Source organism: Rutidosis leptorrhynchoides, chromosome 4, assembly GCF_046630445.1.
Source record: "Rutidosis leptorrhynchoides isolate AG116_Rl617_1_P2 chromosome 4, CSIRO_AGI_Rlap_v1, whole genome shotgun sequence".
In the NCBI taxonomy this organism is placed as follows: Eukaryota; Viridiplantae; Streptophyta; class Magnoliopsida; order Asterales; family Asteraceae; genus Rutidosis; species Rutidosis leptorrhynchoides.
Window position 1 is genome coordinate 361,328,269 of NC_092336.1, and position 25,593 is coordinate 361,353,861.

At 34.3% G+C, this 25,593-nt stretch overlaps 1 protein-coding gene across 2 annotated transcripts; it reads left to right on the forward strand.

Annotated features, from left to right (window-relative positions):
- Window positions 1-474: 474 nt before the first annotated feature.
- Window positions 475-24,078, forward strand: LOC139843808 (protein DETOXIFICATION 43-like). 2 transcript variants are annotated; one of them, XM_071833964.1, is made up of 26 exons: window positions 475-496; window positions 1,653-1,781; window positions 1,941-2,062; window positions 2,135-2,407; window positions 2,483-2,676; window positions 2,763-2,898; window positions 2,974-3,070; window positions 3,152-3,252; window positions 3,384-3,547; window positions 3,754-3,825; window positions 4,003-4,119; window positions 4,223-4,318; window positions 4,401-4,522; window positions 20,569-20,721; window positions 20,827-20,948; window positions 21,114-21,392; window positions 21,471-21,655; window positions 21,741-21,876; window positions 21,968-22,064; window positions 22,161-22,261; window positions 22,376-22,539; window positions 22,815-22,886; window positions 23,223-23,339; window positions 23,432-23,527; window positions 23,627-23,748; window positions 23,871-24,078. In XM_071833964.1, the coding sequence occupies exons 1-26, from the start codon at window positions 492-494 to the stop codon at window positions 23,911-23,913; spliced, it is 3,315 nt and encodes a 1,104-aa protein (XP_071690065.1). In that variant the 5' UTR covers window positions 475-491; the 3' UTR covers window positions 23,914-24,078. The 2 variants fall into 2 exon arrangements, with proteins under 2 accessions (XP_071690065.1, XP_071690064.1); XM_071833963.1 differs by lacking the exons at window positions 20,569-20,721; window positions 20,827-20,948; window positions 21,114-21,392; ... (8 more) ...; window positions 23,627-23,748; window positions 23,871-24,078 and adding an exon at window positions 5,301-5,672.
- Window positions 24,079-25,593: the final 1,515 nt, after the last annotated feature.

Below are 25,593 nucleotides of genomic sequence, written 5' to 3' on the forward strand. Positions count from 1 at the left end.
GAAACTTTTTAGTATATAAATATTTTTTTCATAAAAGTTTAAAGCTCCTAAAACTCTATACCAAACATAACATACTTTGAGATATATTTTGCTTTTTAAGAAAGTTAAAGAAAACAAATATAAGATTTAACGAAAAAGTATTACTGTAATTAATATAGTAATTATTTTAATTTTAATAAATTAATAATTAATAAAATAAACTATAAACAAGAAAGTTAAAAAAAAAAAAAAAAATTTAAAATTAAAATTAAAAGTTATTTATAACCAACCGATTTTAAAATTAACACATTTTTATGACACTGCTTAACTAAAAAGAGTCAGAAATACTTCCATCTGCATTCTTTAACACAAAAAAAAGTTGGATGCAATGTGACAAAAAGTACGACGATTCATGGCGATGGTTCACTGGAACGCCGTTTAGAACGCCGTAAGGAGTTGCTGTACGCGAGCTTTCCAGACCGGAATACTGTCGGAAATTTCGCCCGCTCTTTATGCTGTTAGGGTTTTGCTTTTTATAATTGAATCCCGTAACCATAAATTAATCGAAATGAAACCAAAACTACACACATTCATCCAAACTTTGATCAATTCTGATTCTCAATTTCTTGAAAACCTCCCAAAAATTTCATCTTTATACATTTTTCACCTTCTATTTTTTACCCTAACAATTATATAATAATGCTGTATAAGAGAGAAAATGATTGTATGTATGATCACTCCTGCATTTTCAGTAAGTTTTAGGGATTCTGAATTGTTGATTGTAATTTCGTTTAATAAATTGCAAATATTTAGGGTTTTCTATGACCATGATGTTTCTGTTGCTTTCGAAGTGTTAATACATACAATATAATGGCATTATTTTCGTGGATTGTGTAAAGATTATTTGGAGTTAAGTTTGGAATTCACTTCAAAGAAGGTGGTATCTGAGGGCGGCATCTTTTGTATTATTAGTAATTATGGCTTTTAAATTTAATATAATATGACAATTTTCGAGGACCTCAGAAAGGGGTCGATAACTCGGTTAGAATGTGTACATACGAGTAAAATATCTCCCATATTTCGGGTATATGTTTTTCCTGTTCAAGAACCGGTTAAAAAAAAAGTGTTTATGGTGTCATTTAGTTTACTTGGTGGTGGGTTTTTTTTTTTGTGTGTGTGGGGGGGTGGGGGGGGGGGGGGGGGGTCGGGTACACTTGTTTGAGTGAGGCTGTAGTTCTGGATATCTTAAATTTGAGAACTTTGTAATATGCTGTTTCTATGTTGGTCCTTAAATCTGGATATCATATTTAGTTTTTTGAATTGAATGTCGGTAATGATAGTATGAATCAAAGCCAGGTTTGTAATATCGATTATTAAAAGTCTTGTATTGATGTAGAATTTGTCATGAAGTAGTGTCCTTGGTTTGTATTTGATATAGGTCTGCAGTAAGTCCTTATGCGAGTTTACGTACATTGCATAAAACTTTTTTAGATGCATTGGTTTATTACATGAGATGAAACCTTTTACCCCTTAACTTCTTGCATGCTGTTAGCTGAAAAATCGTAAACATTGATATCACTATTTGTACATTGATTATGCTGGTTATAGGTAACTAGCTACGTTGTCGAGCACATTCTAAAAATGCTACTAACATGTATGTATGCATCATACAGATTTTGGATCTTACACGTTCAGGACTCCAAAGTTTTCACGTTGTTCCCTTCTATGGCCGAAGATGGCGTTGTGCTTCCATCAGAGAGAAATTGCAAACTTCCAATCTTTGTTTTCTTCAAAGATCTTAGGTACCTCCCTCAAATGGTTCATAAATTTGTACTTTACGCACTACATACTTGTTGATGACGGTGTTCATTTTTTATGAATCCTCGAGTCGTTAGATTTTCACTGAAACTGTGTTATTTTCTTAATTATTATGTTTTTTTTCTTTTTTAATAATTTTGTAGGCTTGTCTTGAAGATGGACTCACTTGGAAAGGAAATACTTACAATTGCTGTACCGGCAGCCATGGCATTAGCGGCTGATCCTATCGCTTCTTTAATTGACACTGCTTTTATTGGTCGTATTGGTATGTATTATAGCAAGTAACTTAGTTTTGTGCGAGTGTATCATTTTTTAAAACATTTATTTTTATGTATAGGCCCGGTTGAAATTGCTGCTGTTGGGGTATCTATTGCTATTTTCAATCAAGTGTCGAAAGTAGCCATATTCCCACTTGTTAGTATTACAACTTCATTTGTTGCCGAGGAAGAAACGATCGAAAGAATAAACAGTGAATCAACCAAGCTTGAGAAAACTTGGGTGAGTAAACGGGAGACAAACGAATTGAAGCAAGATGATGTCAAACTTGAAAACTTGGAAAATGATTCGACAGTTGAGGATGAGAAAACCGAATTGGCACCAGATAATAACAGTATGTCAAGATTATAAATGAAGCTATAAATTTATCACATCAATAAGTTGTATTCATGATTTTGCTTTTAATCAGGTTTCAAAACAAGTCCATGCAAGCATGTGGTTACTATCGAAAGCAACTCAAACGGGTCAAAGGTCAAAAGACAAAAGAGAAATATCCCTTCTGCATCAACTGCATTGTTCTTCGGTGCAGTGCTCGGTCTTGTTGAAACGCTACTGCTTGTACTTTTAGCAAAACCGTTATTAAGTTTGATGGGTGTAAAAACCGTAAGACTCTACGTCCTAGTAGTTTTTTGTCTTTAGGTTTTAGTAATGTTATCAATATCTCACTCATGTTTTTTATAATCAAATAGGGTTCTCCAATGCTATTACCGGCTCATAGATACTTATCGTTACGTGCACTCGGTGCTCCGGCAGTTCTACTTTCGTTAGCAATGCAAGGTGTTTTTCGGGGCTTCAAGGATACTAAAACTCCTTTATACGCAACTGGTATGAGTTGATCACACAACTACTTTTCGTGGTCGTTTTAAAAACGGCGTTTACATCTTTACGTTCCTAATGCAGTTGCAGGGGATGTAGCAAACATAATCTTGGATCCAATTCTTATCTTCGCCTGCAAATTAGGAGTTAGTGGTGCAGCCATTGCCCATGTTCTTTCCCAGTAAGTTGACATATTTGTTCGATATATATTTTTCGCATTATTACTACAAAATGTGACTAAACACGGTCTCTTATTTTGTAGGTACTTGATATCGGCAATCCTGTTTGTCAAATTAATGCAACAGGTTGACCTACTACCTCCGAGTATTAAAGCTTTGCAGTTTAGTAGGTTTCTTCAAAATGGTATGCAAAGATTTTCCAATTGTGATAGTAAATTGGTACCCCACTTTAGATAATTAGAACATGATAAATATATTAAAGTTATGCTATATAATCATCGGACACCGTTACAATTCTTGGTGGCTTTTGTGCAGGTTTTCTGTTACTGTTTAAAGTAATAGCAGCAACCATATGTGTAACGTTGGCTGCATCATTGGCTGCAAGGTTAGGTTCAACGCCTATGGCTGCATTCCAAATTTGCCTACAAGTATGGTTGACGTCTTCTCTTCTTGCTGATGGTTTGGCCGTTGCTGGACAGGTAGATTTTTTTTTTTTTTTTTTTTGATATATCATCATCCAAATAGTCAATTTGTAAATATTGATCCTTTACATGCTTTTAGCACAAGTATAATCGATTTTTCTCAATATCTTCTAGTTAGTAGGATGCGTTGATCAATATCTTCCAAATTGTCTTAAAGGCCTACACATAGGTGATCAATATATGGTTTACTTGGGATTTTGTAGGCGATTATTGCTTCATCATTTGCTGAAAAGAACTACGAGAAGGCAACGGCAGCAGCAGCTCGAGTGTTACAGGTATGCTTGTTTTGTATGGTTATTAACTATATCAAATATAGATGATGGTTGATGAATTCATGTCCTGTCCTTATAACAAAAAGTTGTTTATCAATCTTCTTTTTTTATTTTTGTTGGATATTAACACATCAAGTGTACGTAAAAGTATAACTCTTGAAAAATGTTGCAACTTTGTAGATGGGATTCATAATGGGTCTGGGGCTCGCGCTGCTTGTTGGACTCGGGTTGAAGTTTGGTTCTGGGGTGTTTACTAAAGACATAAATGTTAAGCACATAATAACCATAGGTGTTCCGGTATTTATCCTATCCTTTTTTAATTATCAACTGCAACCGGTTTGATTTATTTTGTATCATTGTTATGGTTGTTTCATTTAACTATAATGTCTCCTGCAATCAGTTTGTTGCTGGCACTCAACCAATCAATTCAATAGCATTTGTTTACGACGGTGTTAATTTTGGGGCATCTGATTTTGCTTATTCTGCGTACTCGATGGTTAGTATTGACCACTTTAGAGACAGCTTTTTCATATGCGTTAAATTTATATTAACTTTTTATGTGAATATTGTCTTGTTAGATCTTAGTGGCGATTGGGAGCATTGGATCATTATTGGCGTTGTACAAAGCTGGTGGTTTCGTAGGAATATGGGTCGCTTTATCCATTTTCATGGGATTACGTGCTATCGCAGGCATTTGGAGGTAACCTTCTTACGTTTTATCTCTGAGGCATTAAATCTGTAAATCCTAAGCATATTACTAAAACAGTGACCGAACATATATATAATCTTCCATAGTGTATTTAAATGCATCGAAACCTCCGAAATCTCCTATTTATTAAAAAAAAAAAAATTGCAGATGATTTTTGTAAGATTATAGCATATGGAATCATATTTAGCAAAGTCAAATTTACAAAGTTTTAAAAGTATATTACAAAATGTTTGTGGATCAGCACAACCATCACCTAGGTGGACTAATGGTAAGGCATCAATGCGCTTACCAGATCTTATATTCGAACCTCATTAGCCGCACATACTGATGTGGACATGTAAAAGGTCGCAAATTAGACCGAGTACAACCAAGTAAAAAAAGACTCACCCTCCCTGGGTAACCTAAAATTCGTTTACCGTTTATCTGTTTGTGGGTTAGCCCAACCCGACCTAACTCGTTTCGATGCACTAACGTTTGACCCATCATCTAGCCCCCAAATTGACAGCCTCGATCGTCTTTGACCAAAGGACTTATAGCCTAGCAGTATTCGAGGAGCCTTTCAACCAAAGAGGTGGGGCATTCAAGCCCTATCGTGGCATATTCATGGATAAATTCGTGTTGGGTGTTCCATCTTACTTATTTCACGATGTAAACGAGTCGCGATCATTAAGTGAACAACAACAAACCACTTGTCCAAATCATTAAATGAACATTTAATAACCAAATATTTATGATTCGCTTATAAGTTTGTATCTCTGCATGCTTGCAGGATGGGAACGGGAACTGGTCCATGGTCATTTCTTAAGAAGTAGAAAATCGTTACGAGATTTTGAAAATTAACGAATAAGTGTTTCATTGTTAGATGTCGAACTCCTTGTGTAGAGTATGTGTCACCTTACCTACATTTTGTATGTTATGTAAAGCTGATTTTGTAATCTTAATTAGCACTACTATGTTATGGTACCCTTAGTACACTGCTTTACTTAAAGGTTCCACACAACGTTACATCCATTGCTTAACCTTATTTGGCCGAACAAATTTGTACGTAACCATAGTTGTAAACATCAATCAACTATGAATCTTAATCACATTACATTACCCTCAAGTTAGAAAGTAAGCGTAAAGCATGAAATTATGAAAATGGAAGAACCCAACAAGCTTGTATGGACCTAATTTATACGCGGTTTTTGGATTTTGAGACCGTTTGCACATAAATTCGTTAAATATGGCGCTCTAATAAAATCATTTTTATATTATTAGTGAAGAAGATCGACTACTCATAAATGAACAGGATGTATGATGATAATGATGAAGTACTGACCCGTTTGACTCACGGAATTCAATTGGATTCCAGCGGATTTTGAATTGAATTTAGACACGAGCATGTCTGAATTCGTTAAGTAGTTAACCAATCATGTACACTATAGTTAATTTTTTGTTTGCATTTACACTGACCAGTTAGTCATAAAGTTGTAGAACATGAATTAAAGTTCATTGATCAACAAATGGCAGCTTGAATATGATGTTTCTGTTGCTTTCATTTGAAGTTATGTTACTTATGAGTATGTCTACATCCTTGAATAATTGTTTTTGATTATTCAATTACAAGTTGATAATTACTTAAAAGTGGGTGTTATCTAGGGGAGAATCTACACATTGTTATAATAATAATAATAATATAGATATGGATAGTCAATTTTGGTGTATACATATAGTCAATTTTGGTACACAAAGTATGTATTTTTATATTGAGATTTTAGGCTATAAATACTCATGAATGCAAGCATTAAACTTGCACCATTTCTCACACTTACAAAGTGTTTCTTTCTTTCTCTCCATTATCATCTTTGTTCTTACACTTCATTATTAGTATTCTAAATCAAGAATCAAATCACTAAAGGTAGTTATAAGCCTACTGAATTATAACATCAAGAATCAAACCACTAAAGGTAGTTATAAGCCTACTGAATTATAACATCAAGAATCAAACCACTAAAGGTAGTTATAAGCCTACTGAATTATAACACGTTATCAGCACGATAATCTTAATACTAAATATGGTTGGCTCTGCCACCAAAATGATATATGGTCGGTTATACCACCAAAATGATATATGGTCGGTTATACCACCAAAATGATATATGGTCGGTTATACCACCAGAATGATATAGGTCGGTTATACCACCTGAAAAAATATATGGTCGACACTGTCGCCAAATTTTCATTTATGTTTACTAATATTTATATTTTTGTTATATAACATTTATTTATGATTGCTTACACATGGTCGACACTGTCACCTACTTATCATTTATGTTATATTAAATTTATGTTTAATGTTTATATACTTATGAATATAAATTGACTCTAATTTATCATGATGTTTGTTTTAATTTTTGATAATAGAAAATGTCGAATCTGGAAAAGCTTAAATTTACTCCTTTAGAATCAACTGGAAACAACTACATGCCATGGGTTATAAAAGTAAAAATGCATCTTAAATCAATGGGCATTCTTGAAACCATAAATGAAAACAACACTTGTTCTGAAAAAGAACAAGCTACGGCATGTTGCTTTATTCATCAACATATTGATGAATGCTTACAAAATAATTATGTGACTGTAGAAGATCCCCATGTTTTATGGGAAGGTCTCAAAAGCAGATTCAATAATCAAAGAGAAATTTTACTTCCAGCTGCAATGGAACAATGGAGAACATTAAGGTTCCAAGACTTTAAGAAAGTAAATGAATACAGCTCAGCTTTGTATAATACATGTTCACAACTTAAATTCTGTGGACATGAAATTAGTGATGCAGACATGATGGAGAAAACTTTCTCCACAATGAATGCTGCAAACATCACAGTGCAAAGAAATTTGAGAATGCTAAAGTTCAAAACATATCCTGAACTTAATTCATATCTCTTAGTTGCAGAGCAAAATGATGAGCTATTAATGAAAAATCAGCAATCCCGTCCTACTGGTACACTTGCAATCCCTGAAGCAAATACTGCAAATAATTATAAACAGGGACAAGGACGCGGGCAAGGTCGTGGTTATAATAACCATCACCATCATCATGCCAAAAGCCATAACTATGGTAGAAACCATCCTTATGGTAATGGTAATGGGCGTGGACGTGGTCGTGGTCGTGGCCGTGGTGGTCAAAGAAATAGTAATCCACGAAAATATAAATATCAACCACAAAACAAGCCCATTAAACAAGATGTTGAAGAAAATTCTTCTAAAAATTCTGAAGAATCTTGCTACAGATGTGGTAGAATGGGCCACTGGGCTAATACTTGCCGAACATCTAAACATCTTGTTAAGATGTATCAGGATTCGCTGAAAGGTAAAGAAAAGGAAGTAAATTTTGTGGATAATATTGATCCAACAGTCACTGAGAAACCATCTGATTTATATGAAGATTTCTTGAATGTTTAAGTTGTGTGTCTTTTGAAAAATAAACGATTTAATATCGTCTGTCTTTGTCATTATGTTTGCTAAATGTTTCAGTACTATCTATTTGCGTTTAAAATATTGTGTAATATTAATGTACTCACTATTTATTTCTTATATATGAAGTTCAATATGAATTTTGCTGGAATACAACATCAATCAAGTGGTGGAGATCTCTGTATAGCAGACAGTGGAACTACACACACTATACTTAAATCCGAGAAATATTTTATTGATCTAAAACCAACGGAAGGAACTATACATACAATATCAGGACCTGCTAACTTGATAAAAGGGATAGGAAAGGCAAATTTCATACTACCAAATGGTACAAAATTTTTAATAAATGATGCCTTATTTTCTCCCAAGTCAAGCAGAAATTTATTGAGTTTCTCCGACATATACCTTAACGGGTATGATTATCAGTCAGTGACAACAGAAAATGAGAAATATTTAAGTATCACTGACAAGAGTCATGTGGTTGAAAAACTGCCAAGACTTAGTTCTGGATTACATTATACACATATAAATGTACCAGAAATACATATGGTAGTTAACGAAAAATATATTGATCCTGGTGTATTCAGTTTATGGCATAACAGATTAGGCCATCCAGGATCAACAATGATGAAAAGGATTATTGAATGTACTCATGGACATCCACTAAAGGATAGAAAAATCCATCATGATACAATGGTTCCATGTACATCTTGCTCTCTTGGAAAATTGATAACTAGACCCTCACCACTTAAGGTTGAGAAAGAATCACCAATGTTTCTTGAAAGAATTCAAGGTGATATATGTGGACCAATTCATCCACCATGTGGACCATTTAGATATTTCATGGTTCTAATAGACGCATCTAGCAGATGGTCTCATGTTTGTCTGTTATCAAGCCGTAATGTGGCATTTGCAAAATTTCTTGCCCAAATTATTAAATTGAGAGCTCATTTTCCTGATTACACCATTAAAAGGGTGAGACTTGATAATGCTGGTGAATTTACATCTCAAGCATTTAATGACTATTGCATGTCTATAGGAATTGTTGTTGAACATTCTGTTGCTCATGTGCATACACAAAATGGTTTAGCCGAGTCATTGATTAAACGTTTACAGTTAATCGCTAGACCATTGATAATGAGAACAAAACTCCCTGTATCTATATGGGGTCATGCAATTTTACATGCTGCTGCATTGATTCGCATCAGACCAAGTGCAAGTCATAAATATTCCCCCCTACAACTTGCTTTTGGTCAAGAGCCAAATATTTCCCATCTTAGAACATTTGGTTGTGCAGTGTATGTTCCAATTGCGACACCACAACGTACAAAAATGGGTCCTCAAAGGAGGTTGGGAATATATGTTGGATATGAAACATCTTCAATATTAAGGTATATTGAACCTATGACAGGTGACGTTTTTACAGCACGTTTTGCTGATTGTCATTTTAATGAAACATTGTTCCCTAGATTAGGGGGAGAAATGAAAAATAAAGAAAATGATGTTTCATGGTGTGAACCTCAATTAAAGTATCTTGATCCTCGCACAAAAGAATGCGAGACAGAAGTTCAAAAGATAATGCATATACAAGAACTTGCAAATCAATTGCCTGATGCATTTACAGATACAAAAACGGTGACAAAATCATATATACCAGCAGTAAATACTCCAGCTCGAATTGAAATTCCAAAAGCTGGCAATAACGTCACTCATGAATCTTTGCCACGTCAGAAACGTGGAAGACCAATCGGTTCAAAGGATAAAAATCCTCGAAAAAGAAAATCAGCTGATAATGAAGTAAAAGAAAGTGTTCAAGAAGAACCACAAATCAGTACTCCTACTGCAGAGGAGATTGATGATGTCAATACAGAAATTGCAATCAATTATGCATATTCAAAAATATTATGGAACCGAAATGAAATGAAAAATCTTGATGAGAAATTTTCATTTAATGTTGCATATGACATCATGAATAATGATGATGATCCAGAACCAACATCTATGGTTGAATGTCAAAATAGACATGATTGGGCTCAATGGAAAGAAGCAATACGAGCTGAATTAGAATCACTCAATAAAAGAAAAGTTTTCGGATCCATCATTCTCACTCCTAAAGATGTGAAACCTGTAGGATACAGATGGATTTTTGTCCGAAAAAGAAATGAGAAAAATGAAGTTACAAGGTATAAAGCTAGACTTGTAGCTCAAGGTTTTTCTCAAAGACCGGGAATTGATTATGAAGAAACTTATTCTCCTGTTATGGATGCAATTACTTTTAGGTACTTAATCAGTCTGGCAGTTTCTAAAAATTTAGAAATGCATCTCATGGATGTTGTGACTGCTTATCTATATGGATCACTTGATAGTGATATATATATGAAGATACCTGAAGGATTTAAGGTACCAGAAGCATCAAATGCAAAACCCAAAGAAATGTATTCGATTAAATTACAAAGATCTTTATATGGGTTAAAACAATCGGGACGTATGTGGTATAACCGATTAAGTGATTACTTGATAAGCAAAGGGTATACAAATAATCTTACTTGCCCTTGTGTTTTCATTAAGAAAACAACATCCGGATATGTGATCATAGCTGTTTATGTTGATGATCTTAACATCATAGGTACAAATAAAGAGATCCATGAAGCCATTCAACTTCTAAAGAAAGAATTTGAAATGAAAGATCTCGGAAAAACCAAGTATTGCCTTGGTTTACAAATTGAGCATATGCCTAATGGTTTACTTGTACATCAAACAACATATACTGAAAAGATTTTGAAACGTTTCAATATGGACAAGGCAAAACCATTAAGTACTCCTATGGTTGTTAGATCACTCAATGTTGAAGCTGATCCATTTCGTCCATGTGAAGATCAAGAAGACATTCTTGGACCAGAAGTACCATATCTTAGTGCAATTGGAGCTCTTATGTATCTTACAAATTGTACAAGACCTGACATTTCTTTTGCAGTTAATTTGTTGGCAAGGTTCAGCTCTGCTCCTACCAAAAGACACTGGAATGGGATCAAACACATATTTCGATACCTTCGAGGAACTACTGATTTAGGATTATTTTATTCTAACGAATCAAAACAAGATTTGGTTGGTTATGCAGATGCAGGTTATTTATCTGATCCACATAAAGCTAAATCTCAAACTGGATATGTATTCCTAAATGGAGGTACTGCAATATCATGGCGTTCTCAAAAACAAACACTTGTTGCTACATCGTCAAATCATGCCGAAGTGATTGCATTACATGAAGCTACTCGAGAATGTTTTTGGTTGAGATCAATGACACAACTCATTACTGATTCTTGTGGACTAGAACGCGATAAAAGTCCAACAACTATCTATGAAGATAATGCAGCTTGCATAGCACAGATGAAAGAAGGGTATATCAAAAGTGACCGAACAAAACACATACCACCTAGATTCTTCTCATACACTCAAAATCTCATTAAGGACAACCAGATTGAAATGAGATATGTGCAATCTAGCAAAAACTCTGCTGATCTTTTCACGAAAGCACTTCCAACTGCTATTTTCAGAACACACGTTCATAACATTGGCATGAGACATGTTCAAAAGATGTAACAGCTGAAGCGATGTCTACTTGAGGGGGAGTCAACTCCATGCTGCACTCTTTTTCCCTTAGCTAAAGTTTTTTCCCACTGGGTTTTCTTTAGCAAGGTTTTTAACGAGGCAGTAATTTATAGTTGATCTTCAACAAAATAAAATTGCTATCCAAGGGGGAGTGTTATAATAATAATAATAATATAGATATGGATAGTCAATTTTGGTGTATACATATAGTCAATTTTGGTACACAAAGTATGTATTTTTATATTGAGATTTTAGGCTATAAATACTCATGAATGCAAGCATTAAACTTGCACCATTTCTCACACTTACAAAGTGTTTCTTTCTTTCTCTCCATTATCATCTTTGTTCTTACACTTCATTATTAGTATTCTAAATCAAGAATCAAATCACTAAAGGTAGTTATAAGCCTACTGAATTATAACATCAAGAATCAAACCACTAAAGGTAGTTATAAGCCTACTGAATTATAACATCAAGAATCAAACCACTAAAGGTAGTTATAAGCCTACTGAATTATAACACACATATATATCTTTTGCCTAATTATTTTATGCATAACTTATAATATCTCACGAGGTCCAATTTCTGACAATCTTTAATATCCCAAGAATTACATGTTTGTTTCCTATACAATGAAATTATTCTAGATTAGTAGGGAATGTTGAGTGGGGGAGGTATACTTTGTGAGTCTTTTCTTGACACGTTATCATATAATAACTATAACTATAACTATTAATTATTAATTATAATAACTGATAATTGATAAGTAGTCAATATGAGTTTATATTTAAAGCAATGAGAGACTGACACGTGTGAGACCAAGGTAAAGTACATGTTAACTTTTGAAAGTTGGTCATATGATCTTAAAAGCTGTTGATTATAGGTATAACATTTGCTCATATATAATACTGCTGAAATGTTAGATGCATGTTTAACATTATTAGTGTTAGAAAATGATTATTTATCACCCACAAACAATGAAAGAGTAGTTGAACCAACTAATGTCTTCTTGGCACATAGTACATGTTTGTTTAATATAATGGGAGTTGTTAACCCATTAAAGAGTACAATCACTACATATAACACTTAACAAACATAGAACAAAAGATGCAGAGAAAAACATACATATAATTCTATTGAGATTTTGTGAGTATACTTGTTCAAGTGGAACATTGCGAACCGTCGAAGGAATATAGGCTGTGAAACTGTGAAAGCTTTCCATTTGTGATTGCTTTCCCGACCGGTGATCTAAACGTCGATCCTATTCGCTTCCGCCGCTCGTATTCGGTATGTCTCGAACTTATATAAATTCAACATTGGCATCAAGAGCTATCTAAGTTTATTTTCCGGTTAACATGCTAAGTTTCCTTTCATGGTACTTGATGTTGCATAAACATACTAAATGATAAAATTTCATAAAAGAGGCTTTTTGAAATACAAGTTAACAAAGATGAAGTCTTGACGGTATCTTTTCCTAGCTAGTTAATTGTGTTCAGCCTTATTCATAATTAGACCTTTGCTATTCGGTTTGTAGTTACTTCGCTTGTTTTGCTAGAAAGAATTGGCTTTAACATATTAATAAATTAATATAAAAAGTGCAATCGTATAGAAGAACACCTGCAAATAGTTAACCCTAAAGATATAAAAACATAACTATTAGATTCGAAGTAAAAAAAATAAAAAAATAAAAAATATGAACAACCAATTTTTTTTAAATACCTGAAAAGTGTGATAGTAAAAATTTGGGAATTAATTGATCTTTCAAAAAGTGTGATAGTAAAAATACTTGGAAAGAGTATGAATATAATGGAGATAAAAGTTAAAGTCATCATGATTTTCATCTAAGAGTGACAGATGTCATCACTTTTTAAACAATACGTGGTAGCTTTTATTACATGTGTCATAACAAAAAGGTAAACCAATAAAAAAGTGACGGTTGACAATACTTTACTTGTATGAATTCACCTAAATAATGAAAATTAAGGGGTAAAGATGTATAGCCTTTCTAGAAAAAGTCTTACGCAAGCTAAAAAAAAAAAAAAAAAAAAAAAAAAAAAAAAAAAAAAATCGGACAAACACCATAATTGGTTACGTTGAAAGCCCAACTAGTGCCACGTGTTTTAAGCAAAAGATGAGAAAATAGTTGAGATATTAATATTTTCAACTTTTATGCAACTAACAAGTTTTTGTTTCGAGATGTCTATTATGCATACTTACAAGTTTATCTTTTGATACTTGATTAATTAAAACTTCATATTACTAGTGATTTTTTTTCGTAACATTACATTAAGCATGTCTTAGATAATAATGATCACTATAACATGAGTACCTTGTAGTACACTTTTTATATGTACATAAATATATCTATGTGAATGAGTATGTATCATTTATTGCATAGATCATTGTTTATGAAAACACTTATATGAATTGATATGTTTTCAAAGTTTGAAATATGGTACCGAAAAGTCGTGCCAATTCGGATTTATAAGAATTATAATCTTGTATATTATTGTGTTAATAATAGTTTCATAATAGGTTTTATAGATGATAATTGGAAACATAGTGACCTTTTTCTCTATAGCCTATGATGACCTATTATTAATACAATAATATAGTTGCAAGATGATTGCATATTTTGATGGATATAACTAATCTTGCATTATTGTCTTTCATATAGAATTTTTTGTTCAATCATGGCTTCCGCATCAAAGAACATTGTTGCTGAACTTAACAAAGGTGTTAAGTTGAATGGTGACAACTATGAAATATGGAGCATGAAACTCGAATATGTGTTGGAAGAGCAAGAGGCTCTTGTTGCTCTTACTCAATCAATGGAAGTACCTGAGGTGGGTGATACGGAACAACATAAAAGGGATGCTGAAGTGTATATCACTTGGAAACGTAAGAACACCATTGCTCGCATTACGTTGCTGAGCAGCATGGATGATGACATCATGCGTGATTTTTGCAAGTATGAACTAGCAAAAGATATGTGGAAAGCATTGGCTGACAAGTTTGGTGCAACCTCGGTGACCAAACTGAGATCTCTCACTATCAAGTTTGACCAATATAAAAAGAAGTCTGATCATACCATGAAAAAGCATGTCAGACAAATGTCAAACATGATAAGTGAATTGAGAAACGCAGGTCATGTTCTTACTGATGAACAACAGGTTCAAGCTATGATCCGTTCCTTGCCTCAAAGTTGGGAGCAAATGAAAATGCATCTCACACACAATGAGAATATCAAGACTTTTGAGGACTGTGCACGCCATTTAGAGCTAGAAGAAGATCGGATTGAGGCCGGTAAGTCAATCACTGAGGTGAATATGGCGACAAGCTCTAAAAATGCTTTTGGGCATAAGCGCAAGTTTCATCACCATAAGGGTAAAGAAACTTATAAGTCCAACAAAAGGCTAAACACCAATCATCGTGGCAAGGGAACACGTCCCTCCAAGAAAGTAAACATTGCAAAGGTAAAATGCTACAATTGTAGCAATAAAGGGCATTTTGCTCGTGATTGTCCTGAGCCTAAAAAGGTATACTCTTACGATGCTTATGTTAGCAAACTTTGTGTTGCTAGTTCTGTTTTCTTAACTGAATCTCAACCTTTGTGGATTGTAGACTCAGGAGCAACAGACCATGTAGCTAAGGACAAAGACGCCTTTGTAGAATTTCGACGAGTTTCTCATGGAGCTATGTGGATTTATGTGGGAAACAACTCAAGAGTTCCAGTTGAAGGGATCGGGTCATGCAAGTTAGTCATGCGTGAAGGACGAACCCTAATCCTACATGATGTTTTATATGCTCCTCAAATTCGTCGAAATTTGATTTCTGTTTTGGTTTTGTTAAGACTTGGTTTTCATTTGTACTTTCGTGATAATGTTGTTGAGTTGTCTTTGGGAACAAACTCTTATGGTTTTGGTTATGTTCTTAACGGTTTTATCGTGATGGATGTTGATTATCTTAATAATAAACCATGTTTTTCCTTAGTTGCATCTTCTAATAAATTTGATAATGATGTAAACAACTGGCATGCTAGACTTGGTCATATTGGCCAACAAAGAATGAATAGATTAGCTAGAGATGGTTTACTAGCTAATATTGATAAAGTGGAATTGTCTACTTGTGAGCACTGTCTGGCAGGAAAAACTGCGAGAAAACCATTTGGAAAAGGAACTCGTGCCGATTATCCATTGCAACTAATACATTCAGATATATGTGGTCCTATGAATGTTCGAGCAAGGCATGGAGCGTATTATTTCATCACATTCATTGATGATTATTCTCGATTCGGTTACGTCTACTTGATCTCTCACAAATCCGAAGCATTGGATTGTTTTCAAAGTTATATGAATTTTGTTGAGAATCAATTAGAACGTAAGATTAAAGCATTAAGAACCGATCGAGGACGTGAATACCTATCTGATTCGTTCAAAGCTCTATGTGATGCTAAAGGTATTCAACGTCAATTAACTACTCCCAGGACTCCGCAACAAAATGGTGTTGCAGAAAGGCGGAATAGAACGCTTCTTGAAATGGTTAGGTCAATGATGGCACACGCAAATTTACCTATCACTTTTTGGGGTGATGCTTTATTAACTGCCACATTTGTACTTAATCGTGTGCCTTCAAAATCAGTAACTTCCACACCATATGAGTTATGGACAGGTCGCAAACCTGACTTGAATGTGTTAAGACCTTGGGGTTGTGCAGCGTATACTTTGGATTCCTCGCACAAATATGGAAAATTAGGTCCAAGAGGAAAGAAATGTGTTTTCATTAGATACTCTGAACAATCAAAAGGTTATGTGTTTTTAGGTGAACACGAAAGTGGGAGCATAACTGAATTTGAATCTCGAGATGTTACATTCTTGGAAAATGAGTTTCCAAAACAAGGAGACCTTGATAAAGATTGGTCTTTATTTGAGACTACAGAATTACCTCATTCGAGTGGGAGATATTTGAGGAGTGAAGACGAAGAATTTGTTTCTTTGGATACAACTCCTCAACCTATTGCGAATGAAGATAATTCTTATCCGAGTGGGAGCAATATGGCAAATCAAGAACATGTTTCCGAAGAACCTCAACCCGTTGCTACCGAGCATAATTCTGATCCAAGTGGGAGCAATTTGGTAAACCAAGAATCTGTTTCACTGGATAACCAACCACGACGAAGTAGTCGTCAAAGTAAACCTCCACTTCGGTATGAGATCGAAGATGGTTATACTTTTATGGTTCAACTAGAAGAGGATGAACCAAGAGATATAAATGAAGCTCTCACTTGTCCTGCAAAGGATGAATGGTTCAAAGCAATGGAAGAAGAGATGGAGTCTATGAGATCCAACAACGTTTGGGAATTGGTTGATCTTCCAAAAGAAAGAAAAGCCATTGGGAGTAAGTGGATTCTCAAAATAAAGCGTAAAGCTGATGATAGTATTGAAAGATACAAAGCTCGACTTGTGGCAAAAGGCTACAATCAACAGGAAGGGATTGACTATGAGGAAACATTTTCACCTGTTGTAAGACTCACATCAATTCGTTTGATTCTAGCAATAGTAGCAAGTATGAACCTTGAATTACATCAAATGGATGTAAAGACTGCTTTCCTCAATGGAAATTTAGATGAAGAAATCTATATGGAACAACCGACGGGTTTCATTAAAGAAGGCCACGAACATAAGGTTTGTAGATTGCTTAAATCAATATATGGCCTCAAGCAGTCATCAAGACAATGGTATATACATTTTCACAATGTGATCACGTCACATGGCTTCACTGTGGTCAATGAAGATAATTGTGTTTATATCAAAAGGTCTAAAGGAAAAATAGTCATATTGTCATTATATGTTGATGATATATTGATTGCTGGAAATGATAAGGAGTATGTTTTCGAGGTTAAAAAATGGTTATCATCTAACTTTGAAATGAAGGATATGGGTGAAGCTGAATATATCCTTGGAGTTAAGATTTCAAGGGATCGCTCAAGGAAGTTGTTGGCTCTTTCGCAAGAGACTTATATCAACAAGATTCTTGAACGTTTTAACATGCATAAATCTAACCCCATAGACACTCCTATGGCGATTAGTGATACGTTGAGCATTAGAGAGTGTCCGCAAACTCCACAAGAGAAACATAAAATGAAAAATGTTCCTTATGCTAGTGCGGTTGGAAGTCTCATGTATGCTATGATGTGTACGAGACCGGATATCTGCTTTGCTGTTGGCATGGTAAGCCGATACCAATCCAATCCAGGTTTAACCCATTGGAAAGCCGTGAAAAGGATTCTTAGGTATCTTAAGGGTACTAGTCATTACTCTTTGTGCTACGAAGGAAATAATCTGCAAATGAGAGGCTATACTGATGCTGATTGGGGAAGAGATATGGATGAAAGAAAATCTACCTCTGGCTTTGTTTTTCTGTTAAACAAAGGTGCTATATCTTGGAGTAGCAAGAAACAATCATGTATAGCATTGTCTACAATGGAAGCTGAATTTGTGGCATTTTCAGCGGCTGTACAAGAAGCCGTGTGGCTTAATCGATTTTTGAGTAATTTGGGGGTTGTTGGCAATACCATTGATCGAGCATTGATATACTCTGATAATGAGGCTGCCATTGCATATTCAAAAGACCCCAAGTTCCATTATAAGACAAAGCACATAGACATAAAGTACAATTTTGTGAAAGACAAGGTTGCAAGAAAAGAAGTAAGTATAGAGTACATATCTACGCATGATATGGTAGCAGATCCTTTGACAAAACCCATACCTAGAGATGCATTTGTTAAGCATGTTAGGTCTCTAGGATTGCGTAGATTTTAATAAATGTACTATTTTAATAAATGTACTTATAAGTTTAAGTTTATATCCAATGCAATGAATTTCTTTTAAATCCTTGTTTTATTGTTCGCTCTTTGTGTTGCGAATCGAGAAAAGTATGTCGGACAGATACATGATTAGCCCACTCACATGGGTAATCAATTCCATTTCATGTGACAAATGGAAAAGTGGTGTATATTAAGCACATTGTTTTAGTGACAATTGAGAGCTCGAGATTGAGATAATTTGACGCCACATTCATAAGTATATAAATATTATGTGAATTTTCACAATTCACCTTATCTGTCATGAGTATCCAGATGTGAGTTCTTAATAGTTTTATGAGTAGATAAGTGAACTCGAGTTTTGAACATTGAGTATGTTTGAACTATCATCTGTGCAACATTAATTTAAAGACATACCTCCATTGTGAAAGGAGTAATGTTGCAGCATGTGATTCATACCACATGTGATCAAGACGACCAATAAGGGAAATAGAAGAAACGATCTCTACTTCTATGTTATGTGAGTCCCTTGAGGTATTAGTAACCTCAATTTAATGTCCTTATGACTTTTTCTTGTCTCTTGAAGCTTAGTTTAATGTTTGCTATCTTAAGGCGTTGCTTAAGGGTTATGAGTAATTCAACCTGGCTGGACGTTCTTAGAAAAGCAAGTTGACCTAAGGCCAACGGATTCTAAGAAAAGGGAAGATCATTTGAAGTTCACATTAACTTGTATTCACCGGTCGACCAATTATCTTTTGTCTTAGTGACAAGTCTTAGTGATAAATGATAATTGTGAATGCAAAAGGGTTTTATAAGTAAAACTGAGATCATGCGAGTTACTAATATGATTAATGATCTAGGACATTGCATACTAAATCTACTCTTTCCAAGATTATAGAGATGCTATATATTCCTAACAGATGTATAGCAATTGAGCTCTCAAAGTATGCCGGTCGCACAGCCTAGTTCCCAGTATGAATGGTTTGCGTACTACACGGTATGTTTTTCAAGATATATGAGTATATCAAAATTGTTTGTGTGCGAGTGGGAGATGTTAGAAAATGATTATTTATCACCCACAAACAATGAAAGAGTAGTTGAACCAACTAATGTCTTCTTGGCACATAGTACATGTTTGTTTAATATAATGGGAGTTGTTAACCCATTAAAGAGTACAATCACTACATATAACACTTAACAAACATAGAACAAAAGATGCAGAGAAAAACATACATATAATTCTATTGAGATTTTGTGAGTATACTTGTTCAAGTGGAACATTGCGAACCGTCGAAGGAATATAGGCTGTGAAACTGTGAAAGCTTTCCATTTGTGATTGCTTCCCGACCGGTGATCTAAACGTCGATCCTATTCGCTTCCGCCGCTCGTATTCGGTATGTCTCGAACTTATATAAATTCAACAATTAGTGTGACTAACTAGCTAGTTGTTTGATTGTTTGATAACCATTATAAAACACACTTTAACTAATATAAAAATAACGTATATTAACTATAAAATAAAAGAATATAGTTGTTTGATAAGAGCATCATTTGTAATTCGGAGATTACAAATAAACGTGTTGAATGCCGAATGATTTAGCATTCAGAACAGAAACATTCCATTAAAGGTTATAAACAAACGAGTTTCAGTTCATTCTTTTAAACACCGACACGGGTTAGGTGTAGAGATCTTGATGGAAGCATCATTGGAAATTTCGCATTGAAACGGGTAGTCAACAGGAGACTATAGTTTTTCTAACTTAATCTGACATCCAGGGGAGGTTATATGTGCTTTTACAGCTCCTTAAATTGACTTGCAGTATGTCATCAAGAAGTGTCTTACTGCATACTGATACATTCTTGTCGCGTTCTTAACATCGCTATATCGCTTTAAAAAATATCAGATAGAGGCTTCTACGTAGTCCATATCTGAGTCGGCGAGCCTTGTATGACATTTGTTTGTTTGTTTGTTTGTTTTTGTTAATTCTCAGTTTTAACTTCTTATGATTACTGTATTAGTGTAATTAAGTACCACATTTCATTACCATGATTTAATTTATTCATCCATGCTACTACTACATTGCCTATAGCTACATTGTGTTACACATACTTAAACTCAACACATTCTGATCATTTATGAATGCAGTTTGCAGATTTTGAGTGTTAAGCGTCTGCAAGTTCCAATTTTTTTCAAGTTTTTGCATACAATTCGTCTTTCGACCATGGCTGAGGAAAACAGTGTAGCTCCCATAGAGACAAAAAAACCACATCCCATCTTTGTTTTCTTCAAAGATATTAGGTATATATGATGAAATGAGATCTCATGCTCGGTTACTGAACTTCCAATTTTATATAAGTTACTCGAGTACTAGACTTGTTATAGTTATATGTAATGGTTTTGTAGGCTCGTCCTAAAGATGGATTCGCTTGGAAAAGAAATACTTACTATCGCGGTACCTGCAGCCATGGCATTTGCTGCAGATCCCGTTGCTTCGTTAATTGACACCGCTTTCATTGGTCATATAGGTGTGCATTCTTAATTAGCTCATCTACTTTTACAATCTCTTACTCATCTCCAAAAAAAAAAAAAAACTCAATGTTGTTCTGAAAAGCAAGTTCTCACGAATACATACATTAATCCACGGATATTTACAGTTTGTAATCTCTAAAATGATTTATTCTTGTGTATAGGCCCAGTGGAAATTGCTGCAGTTGGAGTATCTATTGCTATTTTCAACCAAGTGTCGAAAGTAGCCATATTCCCACTAGTAAGTATCACAACTTCCTTTGTTGCTGAGGAAGAGACTTTAGAAAGACTCGAAAGTAAAGTACCCAAAGTTGAGAACGAAGATAAAAGTTCGAAGAATACAGAGGAGACAAAAGAACTCATGACAGATGATGTGAAAGTTGAAAACTTAGAAAATGGTTCGACAATTAAGGACGACAAAAAGGAGTTGGCATTAAAAGATGGCAAGTGTATTCTCTTGACAATGTTATGGCACATTACAAAACGAAACATGTTTTCATGATCTTATGTGTCTTGATCAGGTTTTAAAACAAGTCCGTCGAATCATGTGACGATTACTCCAAAAAAGTCAACTTTCAAAAGAAAAAAACGAAATATCCCGTCAGCATCAACTGCTCTGCTCATTGGTGCAGTACTTGGTATACTTGAAACGCTACTACTTGTCTTTCTTGCTGAACCGCTTTTGAGCTTGATGGGAGTAAGACATGTAAGTATCTTCATTCAAGTAGTACTTTGTGCATAGTATTATGTACCGGTTAAATAAATAAATCTTCAATTTAATTATATTACAGGGTTCGAAAATGTTGTTACCTGCACATAAATATTTAACATTGCGTGCGCTCGGAGCACCAGCAGTTCTACTTTCGTTAGCAATGCAAGGGGTCTTTCGTGGTTTTAAAGATACTAAAACTCCCTTATATGCCACTGGTACAAAATTTTTATCCTTTCTTGATTTTAAATATTGACTCCAGTACGTTTTCTGATTAATGTTTTAACATATTGTTGTGTTCGAATGCAGTTATTGGTGACGTTGCAAACATAATTTTGGATCCAATTCTTATATTCGTTTGCAATTTAGGAGTTAGCGGTGCAGCCATTGCACATGTGCTTTCCCAGTAACTGTTCCATCTTTTACTCATTAATCAACTTCAAAATACAGTTATATATTCATAACTGTCTCGTGACTGATTCATGTGGTCTTTGTTTTGCAGGTACTTAATATCGATAATCTTGTTAGTCAAGTTAATGAACCAAGTTGATCTACTGCCTCCAAGTTTGAAAGCTTTGCAGTTGAGTCGGTTTCTTAAAAATGGTACGTAACCCTTAATCCTATCTAATTATCTTTTGAACACTTAAAAATGGTTTAGTGATTGACAATATGCAATACCGTTGAATTCATTAAATTTGGTGGTTATTATATATGCAGGTTTGTTGTTACTTTTTAAGGTGTTAGCTGCAACCAGCTGTGTGACGTTGGCTGCATCATTGGCTACAAGGTTAGGTACAACGCCAATGGCTGCGTTCCAAATTTGCTTACAAGTTTGGTTAACATCTTCACTTCTTGCTGATGGTTTGGCGGTTGCTGGACAGGTAAAAATCTGTTCGTGTCGATTCGCTTTTATTCATTTCATCATCATAAATGGTTTGTGATGACAAACTAAAGAACATAGGAGATTGTATTTACTAATAGTTATGTTGTGATGAGTATGACTTTCAACCTTTTTGACCCGTTCTGCTGTTAGCTGACTATTTAGATTTGGCCCGTGTAAGATAGATCATAACCCAAATTAATGTATAGATAAGTAAATGGATCATAAATGGAACCTCGAAAGATTAGTACTAACACCTCTAATTAACATTTGTAGGCGATAATTGCTACATCTTTTGCTGAAAAGAACTATGAGAAGGCAACAACAGCTGCAGCTAGAGTACTACAGGTATATCTGCAGCTTATGGTTATTATCAAACTTTGTTTATTAAGAGGTAATTTAGATAGATGATAATGATAATATATTTTTTCTATTGCATTCAACACTTCATTCCTAAAACGAGTTATCATACGCAAAACCATCCACGATAGCCTAGTGATGGGGTCCTAATCTCTTTGGCTGGCTAGGCAAAAGGGTAGCAAACTATCACGAAATAACCCGGCTAGACTGCGTACTGAACAGGAAAAACCATATATTGTTTACCCATTTATACGCAAATCTATTGCTTACTTTATATTTTACATGAAAAAGCTAACTCATAGAGATGAATGTTATAATTTGCAGATGGGATTCATAATGGGTCTAGGACTCGCCTTTCTTGTTGGACTAGGATTGCAGTTTGGTTCAGGGATGTTTACAAAAGACATAAATGTTAAACACATCATTACCATAGGCATTCCGGTACGTTAATCAACCTCCAATCATTTTTTTATTTATTTATTTACTTTTCGTAATTTTGACCATTTATTCATACGAACTTTTCTTGTGATCAGTTTGTTGCTGGTACTCAACCAATTAATTCAATAGCGTTCATATTCGATGGAGTTAACTTTGGGGCTTCTGATTTTGCTTATTCTGCATACTCCATGGTTAGCAATTCACCATTCTTGTCCACCAACACCATCATTTTTCTTTATTTATTTTTCCGCATATATTAAGCTTATCTCAACATATGTATCCCATGTTAGATCGTAGTGGCGATAGCAAGCATTGGGTCAATATTTGCTCTTTACAAAGCTGGTGGTTTTGTTGGAATCTGGATCGCGTTATCCATTTTCATGGGCTTACGTGCACTTGCAGGCATATGGAGGTAACTTTAGTTATGTTTTACATCAAAAGTGAACCTGTTTTTAATATATTATTACTACGTAATTAATTAATATTAATATATAATTAAATTAAAATTGATAAGTGTCTAAACCATATTTGCAGGATGGGAACAGGAACAGGTCCATGGGTTTTTCTTAGGAAGTAGAAGATGCTGATTGTTACTTCCATAATTTTGATTATATTTTTATCATATTATATTTGATATAAATATTATATATAGAAAATCATCATGTACAGTATGCATGGCACCCTTTTCTTGTTCATAGTAGCGATTTTGTATCACATTTGTTTCCGACATTTGTTACATGTTTTTGAGAATATTTACTTTTCATGCATCTGCGCTTATATATCTATGCGATCGGTAGTAGTAATATTAAAAGTTTATATTTGTCTATTAATTGGTTACTAGTTACTATTACTTCACTATGTTTCCCTTGTATCATCACTATTAGCTGCGATTACGAGTTGAACCAAGTAATGATTAATTAACCGGGTATATATGATTCCATCATTACACATCCAATCAATGAACAATAGTTATAATTATCTTTACAATACCTTTTGAAGAATTAGTGGCTGGTTATGAAGTGGATTGGCAAGGTTCACGAATTCTGGGCAGACCAATATCTGAAATCTTAGAAATCAAGTTTTGATCCAGGAGAATTTGTCAGTCTTGAGCTCACTATGAATAATCACATAATTTGTACGAGAATGAAGGTAATTAAGACCTTCTGCCACCATTAAGCAGATCTCAAGGTGCTGCACACTACGATCAATCTAGGAGTGCGGTTTTTGTTTGAATGAAGATAATCATACAACGAACCATTTGGCATGAATCTGTATAGGATATGATATTATGATCACAAACTTTCAGCAATGAAAGTAAATAAAGATATGATATTGATATGATCACAAGCTTTCAACAATTGTATGTACATGTTAAACACATCAAGTCATCGCTCGAGGTTCTTGGTCATACGCTTCACGACAACCACTCCACCTCAAGTCTGTAACTATCCCAAGAGATGTTTCCTCGGTAGACTTTTCCAAACTCGCCTTCTTCTAAATACTTTGAAATACTGAAATTCTTTGTTGCCTTTCTTATGTTTGAAAGTAAGAAACTCTAGAGGGGTGACCAGTGGTAGAGACAGTAGGGTGGTGACCAGTGGTAGAGACAGTAGGGTGGTGACCAGTGGTAGACTTCATGGTGCTCTTCCACCTCCAACTCGCTCATTCGAAACTGGTATCTTAATTGGAGAAATTTATATGAAACAACCAAGCCAATAATCTTATCATGCTTTTTATAATTAGCCAAACTATACTTTATTAGCCCGAGCCCGAATTATACTTAAATAAAAATACCATTAGAAATGCAACTAAGGAATTATAAGATCTTACTACACAAATTCCGAAATAAAATGAGATATCATTCCCGACTTTCTTTAAAGGTTCTTTTAAATTGTCTTTTTTCTTTAATAATTTACGTTAAAGTTTAAATACTCTGTATTTTATTATTTAATACATACTACTTAAATTATGAATGAAGTTTAAATATAAAAGAAAAGATAAATAATAAATGTATTATATTTGTGAATCATTTTAGGGAGGAATTAAAAGAAAAACTCAATGAAATTGAAAGGAAACTCTAGAAATGAAACAAAAACAAAAGGAAATGAATAGAAGTTAATAATGTTTTTATTTGATATATTTTATTACATCTAAAAATAATTCGATTAGAAAGAAAGAATGACTATGTAATTTTATTATAGAATATACTATTTATTTCTATTCTTTATATGCAAGTGGAGTCTCTCTTAAATTAAAA